The sequence below is a fragment of the Aquarana catesbeiana genome, linkage group LG06 (genome assembly GCF_042186555.1).
Source record: "Aquarana catesbeiana isolate 2022-GZ linkage group LG06, ASM4218655v1, whole genome shotgun sequence".
Lineage (NCBI taxonomy): Eukaryota > Metazoa > Chordata > Amphibia > Anura > Ranidae > Aquarana > Aquarana catesbeiana.
In genome coordinates, this window is record NC_133329.1 from 94,807,902 (window position 1) to 94,823,822 (window position 15,921).

Below are 15,921 nucleotides of genomic sequence, written 5' to 3' on the forward strand. Positions count from 1 at the left end.
ATTAGTGTGAATGTAGGGCTAGTTCAGTCAGTGAGAGTGTAGTGACCGTTTAACACAGTATATCTAATTGTGTTACTGCAAGTTTAACGCCGTATAATTCAGTGTGTTACGTGCCATTTAACGCAGAACATTTCAGTGCGTTACTGCAAGTTTAACGCAGTATATTTCAGTTGCGTTACAGCAAGTTTAACGCCATACAGTTCAGTGCATTACTGCAAGTTTAACGCCGTATATTTAAGTGTGTTACAAGCCGTTTAACACAGTACATTTCTGGGCATTACTGCACGCTTAGCGCAGTAAATTTCAGTTGCGTTACTGCAAGTTTAAATGCCATATATTTCATTTCATTGCGTTACTGCAAGTTTAACGGCATATAGTTCTGTGCATTACTGCAAGTTTAACACCGTATATTTCATTGCGTTACTGCAAGTTTAACTCTGTATATTTAATTGCGTTACTGCAAGTTTACCGCCGTATATTTCATTGCATTACTGCAAGTTTAACGCCATATAGTTCTGTGCATTACTGCAAGCTTAACGCCATATAGTTCTGTGCGTTATTGAAAGTTTAACACTGTATATTTCATTGCAGTATATTATAGTGTAACCATGGAGTGTGTCTGTGTAGTGAATACTCAAATTAAAGTGCACCAAACACCACTTTCCATAGATCACCCAGAGGGGAATGCTTTTTTTTCCCCACAAAGGTGGCTTTACTCTTCAAACATTTGGGATTTTAAGGCACCAGGTATCAAACAAATGACAACCACATATCAACATATATATTTTTATTTTTACATGATATAAAAAAAAGTATTATACATAAAACACATATTAAAAAGGGGTAAAAAAAAGGATTCCGAGTCATTATAAGTGAACCCTAAACAAATATCCAGCTCTCTACACGCTTATTGCAGTTAAGTCAAATCAAGACAATCAACTGCCCAGTCCCAAAATGGACAGTGTATAATGCTATAAACAAATTAATTATTCACGTAAAGGAAAGAGAAGAGGGTCGTCAATGAGCTCTATGTGTTTCGCAGCCAAGGCCGCTTCATCAGGGGAAATGCATATCAGAATCTATATTTCAATCTATAAAACAAAAACAGTACATTTATACAATAACAAAGTATAACAATGTAAATACACATTTCTTTACCACATCATATTTACCAAAGATGTACGTGGTTATCCTTATGTAACCATCAGCCCAGGACCTCCCAGAGGGGGTGAAGTGGCTTTGGCCACAAAATGCGTAGAGCTTATTTGGTGACCCTCTTCTCCTTCCGGTATGTTAAAATGTGTTTATAGCAGGGGCTCCCAAACTTTCTAAACAAAGGGCCAGTTTACTGTCCTTCAGACTTTGAGGGGGCCGGACTGTGGCCAGTGAGAGTAGAAAATGCCCTGGTGTCAATGGGGATAAACAATACCCCATCATTGTTATTTAAGGGAGGAATATTGCCCCATCATTGGTGTCAGTGGGAAGAATAGTGTCCTGCCGTTGCTGTCAGTGGGAGGAATAATGCCCTATTCTTGGTATTAGTGGCAGGAATTATGCCCCATTGTTGTGGTCAGCGGGAGGAATAGTTGCCCCAAGGGCCAGATAATGGCAAGCAAAGGGCCACAGTTTGAAGACCACTGGTTTATAGAATTATACACGATCCATTTTTAGACTGGACAGTTGGATATTTTGACTTAAAGTGGAGTTCCACCCACTTTTACAACTCTTCAGCATCCCTCACTAAACTGTGCACTGTAAACGAATTGGATATTTTTAAATTTTTTTTCTCAGCACCTACTGTATATCTGCTGTATTCATTTTATCACTTCCTCCTCCCTGGCCGTGGCCCATCGCATCATTTCCTGTTTGCAATGCCTTCTGGGAAGGGGCGGCAACTTCCTCTGACACTGCCGTTGCTATGGAAACCTGACCTGAAACCTATTACACTGCTTGCGCTGCACTGAGCATGTGCGAGATCTGCAAGGATGAGATCCAGGAAGAAATACAGTCTGGCTTCAGATGCCCACGGCCTGCTGCAAGTTTATAAAATAACAAACTACTGCTATAAACTAACAAAACAGACCTTAGTATACAGACTAACTTTACTAGAATACATTAAGCTTGTGTATTATAGGGGTATTTTTATTTAAAAAGTATAATTTCGGCCGGAACACCACTTTAACTGCAATAAGCGTGTAAAGGGTTGGATATTTGTTTTGGGTACACCTATATCAGTGACTCAATCTTCTTTTTCCCCCTTTTGAATGTGTTTTATGTATAAAAAAAAATGTCATTGTGTAAAAATAAAAATATGCATGTTTATATGGTTGTCATTTGTTTGATATCATGTGTCTTAAAAGCCCAAAATGCTTAAAGTGATACTAAACACACACTGTTTAATTTACATTATCCATTCTCTTTGTGTATGGGGATGATGGCACTAATTATTTTTATTAAAAAAACATCCAAGTACCTTTTTACTAATCAATATACAGCTGTCACATAACCCAGAGCTTTCCCAGTCTGACTGCAGGGAAACATAAGCAGGAGGAGTTTCTAGTCCTCTGCTGCTGGTCACATGTTCAAAAAAAAAAAAAAATCAGCTTTTGGAATACAGAGTAAAAATAATTAATATATATTTGAAAATATTATATATTTGAAATCAAATCTATAATTTTTTGGCAATAACATGGTGTGGCCAATTTCTACCAATCACAGGCTGCGTCACACCCCTCCAGCCTGTGTCTTCGAATAAGAGGGAGGTGAAGCCTCCATTAATCTACATGTAATATCCTGCCCCCACTGTGTTTAGCTGGTTAGTGGGCATGGAGGAGGAGGGAAGGAGTGAGTTGTCATTTACCACAGTGTATACACCCACATGTGTGACTCTATAGTCACATGGGCTGCTCAGATGTGATAGGGAGGAAATGCTCAGCATAAAAACCTCACTGAAATCTGAGCATGTGTAGAGCTGCCACCACAGCTGCAAAATCCCTAGCTGGACATGAACAGAAGGGGTAGAGAGAGAGCAGCAGGATCAACCAAGTTTTTGCAGAATACAGAAAACAAATCTCTAAAGTCTCGTACACACGATCGGATTTTCCACAAAGCGTCAGACTTTTGTCCTAAGGGCATTGGCCAGGAACTTGTAACGGCACACAATTGTCGGCCACAAACACGAACGTAGTGACGTACTACATGGTTTTTCAGCTCTTTAGCACCACCCTTTGGGCACCTTCTGCTAATATTGTGTTTGGTGAGCATTGATTCCGAGCATGCGTGTTTGTACTTTGTACTTTTGTCTGATGGACTTGTGTACACACGATCGGAGAATCTGACAACAGACCATTGTCCACAGAAAATTTATAAGCCTGCCACCCAACATTTGTCCGTGGAAAATCTGACAACAATTGTCCGATGCAGCACACAAACAGTCAGATTTTAGACCAACAGTCTGTCAACACACAATTCCCGTCGGAAAATCCGATTGTGTGTACGAGGCTATAGTGACCGAGTATGAACAATATGTAATACAGTATTTATCTATAGTTTTTTATGATGTGGGTTTAGTGACAATAAGTGTTTTTGTGATTGAACCCGTGTCATGTTTATCACCACAGCTGCACAAAGTCTCCATTGGTAGTGTGTGTGATAGGGTGACAACACAGAAACCGCAACTAGAAGAGAGACTGTTGTCACCTTGGTTTTTTTTCGTCTTTTACCCTTATTGGAGAAATCTCCTATTCTGTTCTGAGATAGCTAGTGATAATGCCAACTGATATGTTTCTTTATTCTATTTCTACAGTTAACAGCTCACTGAATTCCTGGCAGGATCAACAGAATACTTTTAACTGTATAGTTTTCAGACCAAACAGGGGCATATAGGAAAGGGTAATTGTTTGGGTTTGCACACACTAGAAAAAAAAATGTTTTATGCCATTACCATATTAATCTGCAAAGCTTTGTGAGGAATCGGCAGAAAAGGTGGCTCATGATACTTGCAACAAGAATTCATTTGGCTTTTTGTTTTTAATTGCACAAAATAATTTATGATCAAACATTATTACAGCAATACTTGTGCGGTCTCCATATAATTTTTGGGAGAGTGATAACACAGCAAGAGAAAAATGGCGCACTGTTGGGACCAACATGGCCCGAGGATGCCCCGGAGGGTCCTGGGACATGAGAAGCAGCACCAACCCAGCCTCTTCTTCTGAACTCTGTTCCTTCCTCAGAAACCTTTTCATTGGCCATTCAGAGCATTGTAATTAACTTCAGGATAACCAGGCAGCTAATCGCAGCCTTCACATGCTCATTCGCTTTACTATTTCTGGCATTTTTGTTGCATTTTATTCTCTTTCCTTTTAAGTGCAAATGCCAATATTGGGGAACAACCTGCCATGCTTAACTGATGATCCTGCTGGTGGCTTGGAGTGATGGGAAGTCTTTATCCTCTAGGTGCAATGTTTTGTGATGGGCAACGTCCCGGGGGGCCAGCACCTGTCTGCAGGAGGGGCACACAGAATAGTCCAGGTCAGGCACCCTGGAGTCTGTTAACCAGGCGGACTTCTTATTCTTCTTTATCTTGTTGGAAGTTTGCTTTTCTTGCACTCGGAGCTCTTGGTGAGCGGTGAGCAGTTCCTGTTGCTTGGCGTTATCAGGAAGCAGCACCAGCAGCTCGTTAAAAATTAGACTGAAGTTGTCACCGAGAAGTTTCCTGCAGTTTTTATAATATTCAGAGGCTGAAATCAACCCCTAGAGAAACAAGAATCAGAATTGTCAGGTACTTTACTCTAAAACAAATGATTAAAAAATGTAAAAGGCAAAATTTACATGTTAACTAATGAGACAATTATTTTGTCTGCTTTGATTGGTTGGAAAGGAATGGGGGGCTGGTATTGTGTGGATAGAGGTGCACCATGCGAAGTGTTTTTTGCAGAGGTCAAGCTCTGTCTTCCCCACTGCAGGCTGTCAATGATGAGACTAGACAGAGGCTAAAGATGGCTATTGTTAGTTAACCTTAGCTATTCAGCTGGGAGAGGAGTCTGGGAGGACACAGTTGAAAATGTTCAATGAAATGTAATTGCAAAAGATAAAAGATAGGTTCATTTTTAAGAGCATGTTACACCCATATTTAGGGTGTAACATGTAACATGCTCCTATCCAGCCACCTTCTACCACCAGCACTCCCCACTGCGTGACAGCAAATGGGGGATCTTCTCTCCGCCCACGCCATTCATTCACAGTTTCCTGTGAAACTCGCAAACTAGTTTTCTTGTATTCTAGCAAGTCATTCACAGTTTCCTGTGATTGAATAGTCTACAAATACAGTTCGCCATTGCGGCTGATGGCTTGTAGTTCTCAATGAACTGTGAGGGTGCTGATAAACGCTCTCGTAGGTCACTGAATATTCCTTCCATTCAGTAACTGTCTGCCCGTATAGGAGGTACGAGCAGGTAGTGTACCGAGAGTCTGCAAGATCCAGGCTTTGCCCCAGCGATCTTCAGATCGCAAGTGCAATGCTTTACAGCATGGGTCTTCAAACTATGGCCCTCCAGTTGTTCAGGAACTACAATTCCCATCATGCCTAGTCATGTCTGTGAGTGTCAGAGTTTTACAATGCCTCATGGGATGTGTAGTTCTACAACAGCTGGAGGGCCGTAGTTTGAAGATCCCTGCTTTACAGGATGCAATGTAAACAAATAATAAATGCACATTTTGTTACCTGCAAAAGATGTGCATTTGCGATTTTATTTTTTTTTTATAAAAAAAGGTGAGCTTAAAAGGTGTTCTTTAATTTTTGTTTGAATGAAGGGGACTGATACTCTTGTCAGGGGCCCCATATAGCATTAACAGCCCCATATAGCATTAACCACTTGCCGACCAGCCACCGTCATTATACTGCGGCAGGTCGGCACAATCCCACGAGCCGTCGTAGCTATACGTCGGCTTGCGGGATCGGGATAGCAGGCACGCGCACGTTGCACTGCACGAGTGCCTAATAGCTAGGAACTAGTGTCCGATGTGTCCGCCATAATGTCGCAGTCCCGATAAAAAAAAAAAAAAAAAAACGCAGTTTTTTTTTTAATCGGGACTTGTATTTGTTTTTAATTTATTTTCTATTTATCTCTATCTGCCCTAAACCTTTTTTTTCTTTTGGTAAGCCTGTCCATCTGGGTTTGGATGCTTAACCACCTCCAGCCCAAGCCAATTCTGGTGCTCCTCTCCTACATGTAAAAGTCATCATTTTTTTTGCTAGAAAATTACTCAGAACCCCAAAAAACATGATTTATGTCTTTTCCATAGGGAATAAAATGGTGGTGGTTGCAACTTTTTATGTCACATGGTATTTTATAAACGCTTTTTTTTGGAAAAAAAAGTTTCATGAATTAAAAAAAAAAACAAAAAACAAAGCCCTAAAGTTAGCCTGATTGTTTTGTATAATGTGAAAGATGTTACGCCAGGTAAATAGATACCAAACATGTCATGCTTTAAAATTGCGCACACTCATGGAATGGCGCCAAACTTCGGGAACCTCAAAATCTCCATAGGCGACAGTTTTCAAATGTTTTACTGGTTACCAGTTTAGAGTTACAGAGAAGGTCTTGGACTAGAATGATTGCTCTCGCTCTAACTTTCACGGAGATACCTCACATGTGTGGTTTGAATGCCATTTACATATTTGGGCGCGATGTACGTATGCGTTTGCTTCTGCGTGCGAGCACGCTATAAATTTTTTTTTTTTAATTTTTATATATGGTTTTTTATACTTTTGTTTTAACACTTTCCCTTGAAATTTTTTTTGATCACTTTTATTCCTATTACAAGAAATGTAAACATCCCTTGTAATAGGAATAGGGAATGACAGGTCCTCTTTACAGCGAGATCTGGGGTTTTCCCAGCCGAGGAAATGGCAGTGTTTACATCTGCCAAGGCCGGACGTGACATCAATGTCGCGCCCGGCCCCCGAAGGTCATAGGGATTGCCGGGGACCATCTGGTTCAAGGTATTCTCTATGGTAAACGGCCGCCACCCGCTGATTTATTCCCCTGGCTTACCATTCGCACCGGTGAGCCAGTAGAAGCTCTGGAGGGCAGCTGGGGAGGGGGTGTCCCCTCCTCTTACTGCCTGTAAAATCAATCGATTGTTATTACATGACAGGGTATTGCCGGCAGAAAAAGATGATATCTTTATCTGCACAGCTGCAGGCATCATTCAGATTTAACCACTTGAAGTCCAGGACATTATGACGTCCTTGGGCAGGAAGTGGTTAACGGAAGGTCACCTGATACTTGTAATTATCCATGTATATTTTTGGTAGCTTATGACCTTTCCTGAAATGTAACTTATATGTTGTAATGTAACCGGGTATACCAGCTTATTTTTGGTTTACTGTATGCTTTGTATTTGTATTGCAAACTGAACAAAAAAAATAAATAAAATAATATCAACAAGGGGTTCTAAACCTTCCTCACGCTATCCAAAACTATAAAAAATGTTTTGGCTGGGCCTACACTTTAAGGCTGCTTTCACACTGAAAGCGCTGCTAAGTTTAGCGACGCTTTACTGCTGTTTAAGCGACACTTTTCAACCGCTTTTGGCCCCAAAAAAGGGGTTAAAAAATCCCCGTGTTGCGGCGCTTCTGAAGCACTTATGGGCAGGGGCATTTTGGGAGAGATGTATACAGTGCTCCCAAACCACTCCAAAGATGTTGCTTGAAGGACTTTTCCAAAATGTCCCGCAAGCGCACCGCCCGGGGGTGAAAGCACCCGTTGTAGTGAAAGGGAGGCAGTTTTGCAGGCGCTTTAAAGGCGCTATTTCTGGCGCTAACACGCCTGAAAACTGCCTCAGTGTGAAAGGGGTCTTAAAACCAAAGCAAATTGATGACTTACATTTATAGCACTGAAACATAAAAAGTATAAGCCAAGGTAGAAATGGGAAGAAAATTCCTACAGCCTTGTGTAACATGTAACAGTACATGCATAAACTAGCAGAACCAGATCTCCTACCTGTCGAAATTGGCCAGATTGGGATTTAAATTCATTAAATTTGGACTCGTCGCTGTGAAGATAATCCTTGATGGAATTAATCAGGTCAATGTTCCTCTGCTGGAAATGTTCAGGTACCAAGTAAGTTTCAGGGCAGAACGATACCCTTAAAAAATAAATAAAATAATATATGATCATTATATGCAATACAAGCCATAATTTTCCTACTTGTTACAGACATATTAATTCTGTAAATAGTAATCAACATGCAGAATTGGTATAGTATAAGAATTATTATTTGTATAGCATATTTGCAGTGCTGTGATGGAAAGCCACATGAGGGCCCTTATACAGAAAAACACTAGACACGTCTAAGCACGTACACTGCCCCTTCTGACCATTCTACAATACTGAGAGAGGTGTATCCATGTACAGACAAAACGATAAGTTCACAACCATCATCATCTAGATTTAAAATACAAGAGCTACCCAGCATTCAATTTAAATTTGCAAAGTGACATGGTTGAGTGCTGGGGAACTTTTGTATTTTGAAAGTAACTGGGGGGCTCTTGTTATGCTTCTTCCAAACCGAATGGGCATTTTGTTGGCTTGTTGCATACACATGTAAATTCTTCAGCTTTCTTGAGCATATCTGGCTGCATGTCCTGAGCCCTAAAGTAGATCTAAACTAATGGAATGACATTTAGCTTGCTAAAGCACTTTGCATTACAAACAACTGCCTTTTTTTTTAATATAAAATACTGCTTTCCTCTGTTTTCATCCTTTCTTTGTCAGTGCTGTTGATCTCCTGCAGCCTCTCTAAAGCCACTTTCAAATTAGTTGCATTAAAACCTGCGTTATGTTTTGAATAGGTTGCCTTACTGCAACGCACCAAATAGTTTCACAATGCAGCAAAAATGTCCTAATTTCCTACAGTTTGTCAGTGCTGACTGCAAAGGTCCTATAGTATAGGATGAAGGCAAAGTTTTATAACCAACAACATAGTAAAAAATCAAGCTAAACAAAAACTACACGTATGCTTACTGTTTAACCTATGAAAGATCAGTTATTTTGGCCAGCCTTTCCTGGGATATGTACACCTCTGCTATCCAAGATACTGCTACTTCCTGCTTTACCATCACTGATTCCCGGGTCAGCTCCCTAGAGAGAAGTGATAGTCCTGATTTCCTGCCCAATAAGGATCTTAAGAGTACATGTATTACAGCACTGCATTTATCTTGCCAAAAGTTTCCCTCTAAAGAAGCTCTCACTTTCCACAACCCCATGGATACATGCCATATAAAATGGCTCTAGCAATTCTCTGGAAAACTGATATAAAGCATTAAGGCTATCACACTGTTCAACTCACTCTTTTACTGGTTTGATAGGAGTTTCGGCAGGAATGGGTGTAGAAGAGACACTGGCAAAACCTGGAGGGGGTTTACCCGCAGAGGACAGTCCTGGAGGTGGTGCCAAAGGGGCCACAGATACTACAGGAGAAAATCCTGCAGAAAAAAAAAAGGATTATAGCACAGTCTATTTGTACATCTTTATTAACCACTTGAAGCCCAGGGTAAATTTTTTTTTTTTTTTTGCAAAAAACTACTTTAAGTGAAACTGTAGCCTATATAAATAAAATTGGCGGACAGCAAGATTTTTTCTAATGAAGAAGAGACATGATTTGTTTCTTCTGCATTCAAGCTACTTACCTGCCTGTCCGCGCCATGCATGCACAGCTCACTGTATAAATTTGGTGATGCCAAATCCGAGTTAACTCCTACGCATGCCTGGGAGTGACATCATCCCCACTTGGCGATCAAGACCTGGAAGCCAGCCAGCCACCGGAGCAAGGAGTGGCAAGTTCTCCCTCACAAGAGATAAAAGCAGCTGGAAATTTGTATCAGGGAGGGAGCCTCGAGGTAGATAAGCAGAAAGCTTGTCTATTCATAATACAGCTCTGCAAGTTGCTTCTTTCCTCTGCCTATGTGGAGGGGGGGTGTACGCGCGCCTTTTCTCCAACCAGCTCACACAGTGTAAGCTCTGCGTATCATCTGAGGCTATTCAGTTCACTGGGTATAGGAGAGGGTTTACATCCACTTTAACTAAAAGTGATTGGGTGCTTCTATAGCTCTTTACTGAAAAGTGCTGAGCCTACTGAAAAAAGTGATACCAAGCTCAAAGTTGCAGCCATTAACTTTTTTTTAACCACTTGAAGTCCAGGCTATTTATAAATAGACAAAGGACAGCAAGTAGTTAACTTTGTTCAGTACAATAAAAATTAACTTTTGTTTTCCCTTTAGCAAAATTAACATGAAATTTTACACACACACACACACATATATATTTATATTATACATACATACATACATACATATGTATTTACTGCCAGCTTTTTAGAGAAGGCTCCACATTTATTTGCAGAGTGCTTTACTGTGATCAGCTTGTATTGCAAGAAGATTTGAAATGAAGGAGAACAGATGACATGTGTATATGTACACAGGGACTCATTTATTACATACAGCGGATATTGCTATACACTCTTAGTTATACACCACGGTAACACCTAATACCATGGTCTGCATTTTGCAGCCCATTCATGAAATGAAGGCTGTAGTTGTGTACAACCTCATGGAGTTTTCTCCTCTTAAAAGCAGCAAAGAGGCACTGTGAATGGAGAACAGGTCATGTGACTGAGAGGCCATGTGACCAGCCTATCTTGCGCCCCCCCCCCCCCCCCCCTTAACAACTTTCCTTTTGTTTTATTGTGCTCTCCCAGATTTCAAATCCCCAAATCAGTCGAGTGCAACACACACCTAGAAAAGACATCACTGTACATACATACAATATATATATATATATATATGCAGAGCTGGAAACATAAATATGCAACTGGAAGTTGATAGAAGAGGGCATATAAATGAATGGGCATTCATTCGAATGCTTTTCTATCTCTGTGACACTTTTCAAAATCATCAGATGCAACTCACTGATTGCTGAGGACAACACATATTTTATTGCTAGAGGTTATCTATGCAGTCCAGTTTTCCCTGGATTCTCTTACCTGGTGGTGGCTTTGTCAGGATGTTGTTGTTCACCAGTGCTGGAAAGTCCTCCTCTGGTAGAGGGTATTTTGGTACAGAGTTTGCCGTTTTACTAAAACCAGGAGGTTCCCTTTCTCTGCCCCCTTTTTCTGGAGGTTTGCGCTCACTAAGTCCATTTACAACAGTGTTTGACTTGTCACTGAGGATGGACGTGGCAGGTGGTGTTGGCGTACGCTCGGTCTCTGTGGCGTTTTCTTTGAAGGAGGAGACTGAGGACCTGTCTTCTGGCAGCTGAGAACTAGAGGGAGTACTTTGCTTCTCAGAGCCAACCCGCTTCTTCTTGTTGAGCTTAAAGCTGGTTTGTGGATTAGCTGTCAATAGTCTCGAGATATCCATCATGGTCGGAGCATTACGAAACTCTTGCGCAGTAATACCAGTGCCATCATCTTCATCTTCTGAGAGGGACAAAGCTTTTTTTGCTTTGGCCAATGCCCCTTTCCCAATGCTCGATGCTGCAGCTTTATTTGAGACTTTGGCAGTAGAAGCCAGAGTGGGAGCTGTAGATTTTGTTGTGCTTTTTGAAGAGGAAGCAGCCCATGCAGAACCGACAGATGAAAGTGGTTTTCCAGGCTTGCTTTTAGACACCAAAGCTGGGAAGTCCTCCTCCTGGAAGGCATTGGAAGACCTAGTAGTTGTGGTATATGACATTCTCTCTATACGTGGTGGGACAGATGAGGGTGCTGAGGACACCGCTGCTCTCAGACTGGGAAAGTCCTCTTCTTTCAGCTTAGGAGGAGGCTTGGCCATGCTAAAAATTCAGTCAAGAACATGAATCATTTTTTTGACAATTTTTACACAAATAGTACAAAATTATGGACAAATGAAAGTGACCCTGTAAAAAACAAAAACAAAACAAACACACCCTTAAAGCAGAACTATTCTAACTTCCGCAACAGCAATGCTGCTTCCCGAATCTCACAGCATGGCCGGCTTTTTGGTCTCGATCGCTGGATGCTTTCATTGGCCGGGCATGAATGATTCACTTTAGTAGATGCGCGGGAGTTCAGTCAGATTCAGGTTTGACGAATATATACGGTTATCTGCGCGTGTGTGGCTAGCTGTACAGGGGCAGACAGGCAGGTAAGCAACTTTAATGTACAAAAGACAAAGCATGTTTCCTCTGCATTAAAATTCCTGCCTGTTTGCCCCTTTATTTTTGGCCTAAAGTTCCACTTTAAGCAGATGCCCTCTGTAAAAGAATGAGTTGTATAGTTACTATTCTGGCAGGTGAGTAAAACTCTTTACTCTTGCATAGATTAACAATTCAGGCACATAGCGCATGCTCTGCTGGGCACTGCGAATCCTTTTAGTGACCCCAATGTCACTAGAGAACACAATCCTGATGAAGGGTCCCATAAGTGGAAACAAAATAACCCAACTGACTGCCAGACAGGTACGTATTCTAGTTAGTTATAGTATTCAACCTATACTTTTACAGTGGACAACTGCTGGATATGTTCTATACTACTGTCAGGATCACTTTACCGCAGAATTCACAGCTAGTCAACCCATTATATGGCTCAAAGAAAGAACCAATGCTTCATCCGATCATAAGAAGCTGAAACGTGGGCAGCAGAATTTTTTTCACTAGTTGCTTGTTATCTGGGCTGCTGGACACACAAGTTAAGACTACATACACAACAAAGTTGAATTAAAAGAATACGGTTTTGATTATCTGAACTGAAACGGAGAACCAACTTTCTTACCTTAGTAAAGGAGTGGTCACTGCTGAGCCGAAGGCAGGGAAGTCCTCCTCCCTCAAGACGCCATTAGATATGCCAGTCACATTGCTGGAATCACTAGGGCCTAGAAGAAGATAGTACATAACCATGGCAGTCACTGACAAGTATTAAAAACTCGGTCAAATGGCATCACTCAATATACACAAAAGGGGGGTCAACTGAAATGCAGTCAACTTCCACCTTTTAGCCTTCATGTACACTGGAGCTTTTATAAATGCGTATCTCCTGGCAGGAGAAAAAGCAGCTACATAAATGCTCCTGAACCATATTTTTACAAACACGTTTAGGTGCAGCAAACGCTTGGGAGTTTATTTAATTAACCAGATTTTTTATTTATTCTGGCCAATGAAAAAAAAAAAAACACTCACCCACTAAACGCACCTAGGGCTTAGATGCATTTACGTGTATCAGGCGCTTCTTTTCCTGCCAAAATGCTCCTCTCGAACGCACAGGCAATGTTTTTTTTTTTGAAAGGCCCCTAAAGGGGACTGTGGGCAAAACAGACTCTGCAATGTACTTTGGCTGTTTCTGTAACATATCAGAAATAACATGGCTATCCTCACCTGCAGCTTCAGCAGGGGGTTTTGGAACAGCCTTAGGTCTGCGGCCCTCGTCAGCGTCCCGAGTCTCCTCTTTTCGAGATTTTGAAATATCAGAAACTTCCAGTACTGGTTTCCTCCCCATCTCTTCCTGTCGCCTGGCTGCTACAGAGGCTCTTACAGCAGCTGCCACCTCCCGATCTTCTTCTTCCCTGCAAAAGCCACAAACATGTTAAAAAAAAAATCTAACAGAAGTTTACCTTTAGGACCCTTCCACACCAAACACAGTGGGATGCAGTTGGCTGCATTTTGGACTGCACTCCAACTGCATAGACAGTCCAAAATCCAGGCTAGCCTATGGGCATAGTTCACACCATTGCAGTGCAGAAAAGTACAACATGCTGCATTTTTCCACGCCGCAAAAAGGCTTGCAAACTCACTGCAATGCATCACAGTGCACATACAGTGGGGACGGAAAGTATTCAGACCCCCTTAAATTTTTCACTCTTTGTTATATTGCAACCATTTGCTAAAATCATTTAAGTTCATTTTTTTCCTCATTAATGTACACACAGCACCATATTGACAGAAAAACACAGAATTGTTGCCATTTTTGCAGATTTATTAAAAAAGAAAAACTGAAATATCACATGGTCCTAAGTATTCAGACCCTTTGCTCAGTATTTAGTAGAAGCACCCTTTTGATCGAATACAGCCATGAGTCTTTTTGGAAAAGATTCAACAAGTTTTTCACACCTGGATTTGGGGATCCTCTACCATTCCTCCTTGCAGATCCTCTCCAGTTCTGTCAGGTTGGATGGTAAACATTGGCGGACAGACATTTTTAGGTCTCTCCAGTGATGCTCAATTGGGTTTAGGTCAGGGCTCTGGCTGGGCCATTCAAGAACATTCACGGAGTTGTTGTGAAGCCACTCCTTCGTTATTTTAGCTGTGTGCTTAGGGTCATTGTCTTGTTGGAAGGTAAACCTTCGGCCCAGTCTGAGGTCCTGAGCACTCTGGAGAAGGTTTTCGTCCAGGATATCCCTGTACTTGGCCGCATTCATCTTTCTCTCGATTGTAACCAGTTGTCCTGTCCCTGCGGCTGAAAAACACCCCCACAGCATGATGCCAGCACCATGCTTTACTGTTTTCTCCACACATACCACTTAGAATTAAGGCCAAAAAGTTCTATCTTGGTCTCATCAGACCAGAGAATCTATTTTCTCACCATCTTGGAGTCCTTCAGGTGTTTTTTAGCAAACTCCATGCGGGCTTTCATGTGTCCTGCACTGAGGAGATGTTTCCGTCAGGCCACTCTGCCATAAAGCCCTGACTGGTGGAGGGCTGCAGTGATGGTTGACTTTCTACAACTTTCTCCCATCTCCCGACTGCATCTCTGGAGCTCAGCCACAGTGATCTTTAGGTTCTTCTTTACTTCTCTCACCAAGGCTCTTCTCCCCCGATAGCTCAGTTTGGCCGGACGGCCAGCTCTAGGAAGGGTTCTGGTCGTCCCAAACGTCTTCCATTTAAGGATTATGGAGGCCACTGTGCTCTTAGGAACCTTAAGTGCAGCAGAAATTTTTTTGTAACCTTGGCCAGATCTGTGCCTTGCCACAATTCTGTCTCTGAGCTCTTCAGGCAGTTCCTTTGACCTCATGATTCTCATTTGCTCTGACATGCACTGTGAGCTGTAAGGTCTTATATAGACAGGTGTGTGGCTTTCCTAATCAAGTCCAATCAGTATAATCAAACACAGCTGGACTCAAATTAAGGTGTAGAACCATCTCAAGGATGATCAGAAGAAATGGACAGCACCTGAGTTAAATATATGAGTGTTACAGAAAAGGGTCTGAATACTTAGGACCATGTGATATTTCAGTGGCAGAGGATCCCCAAATCTAGGTGTGAAAAACTTGTTGAATCTTTCCCAAAAAGACTCATGGCTGTATTTGATCAAAAGGGTGCTTCTACTAAATACTGAGCAAAGGGTCTGAATACTTAGGACCATGTGATATTTCAGTGTTTCTTTTTTATTAAATCTGCAAATATGTCAACAATTCTGTGTTTTTCTGTCAATATGGGGTGCTGTGTGAACATTAATACAGAAAAAAAATGAAACTTAAATGATTTTAGCAAATGGCTGCAATATAACAAAGAGTAAAAAAATTTAAGGGGGTCTGAATACTTTCCGTCCCCACTGTAGAAGCCCAAGGAAAGAAAGGAAGTGACCTCACAGGACAAATTCGGTTAGAAAAACGCACATTAACTGCATGCATAGGTACAAGGAAAAAAACATGCAGTTACTTGCAGTTTCTGGTGTGAAAGGGGCCTTATGGTCCCTTTCACACCGAACGCAGTTGGCTGCCGTTGGATGCAATTTGAACTGCACTCAAACTGCATAGACAACCTAAAATCAAGGTAATCCTTCACATCATTGCAGTGCAGTTAAAAAAAAAAAAAGTAGAGCATGCTGCATTTTTCTGCACCGCAAATGCAGGGAACAAGCTACGAATGTGCCTCAAAAGCACCGCACCCCTTTTAAGCAAAGAAA

At 41.5% G+C, this 15,921-nt stretch overlaps 1 protein-coding gene across 1 annotated transcript in view; it reads right to left on the reverse strand.

Moving 5' to 3' along the window:
* Window positions 1-772: 772 nt before the first annotated feature.
* The window catches only part of ZNF598 (zinc finger protein 598, E3 ubiquitin ligase), a 59,483-nt gene continuing 44,334 nt past the window's right edge, over window positions 773-15,921 (reverse strand). The window contains exons 8-13 of the mRNA XM_073636464.1: window positions 13,395-13,582; window positions 12,796-12,895; window positions 11,050-11,837; window positions 9,358-9,493; window positions 8,010-8,154; window positions 773-4,755 (exon numbers count right to left, since the gene is read on the reverse strand). Of these exons, the coding sequence (XP_073492565.1) occupies window positions 4,405-4,755; window positions 8,010-8,154; window positions 9,358-9,493; window positions 11,050-11,837; window positions 12,796-12,895; window positions 13,395-13,582 (1,708 nt within the window). The 3' untranslated portion in view covers window positions 773-4,404. The remainder of the gene's footprint in view (window positions 4,756-8,009; window positions 8,155-9,357; window positions 9,494-11,049; window positions 11,838-12,795; window positions 12,896-13,394; window positions 13,583-15,921) is intronic.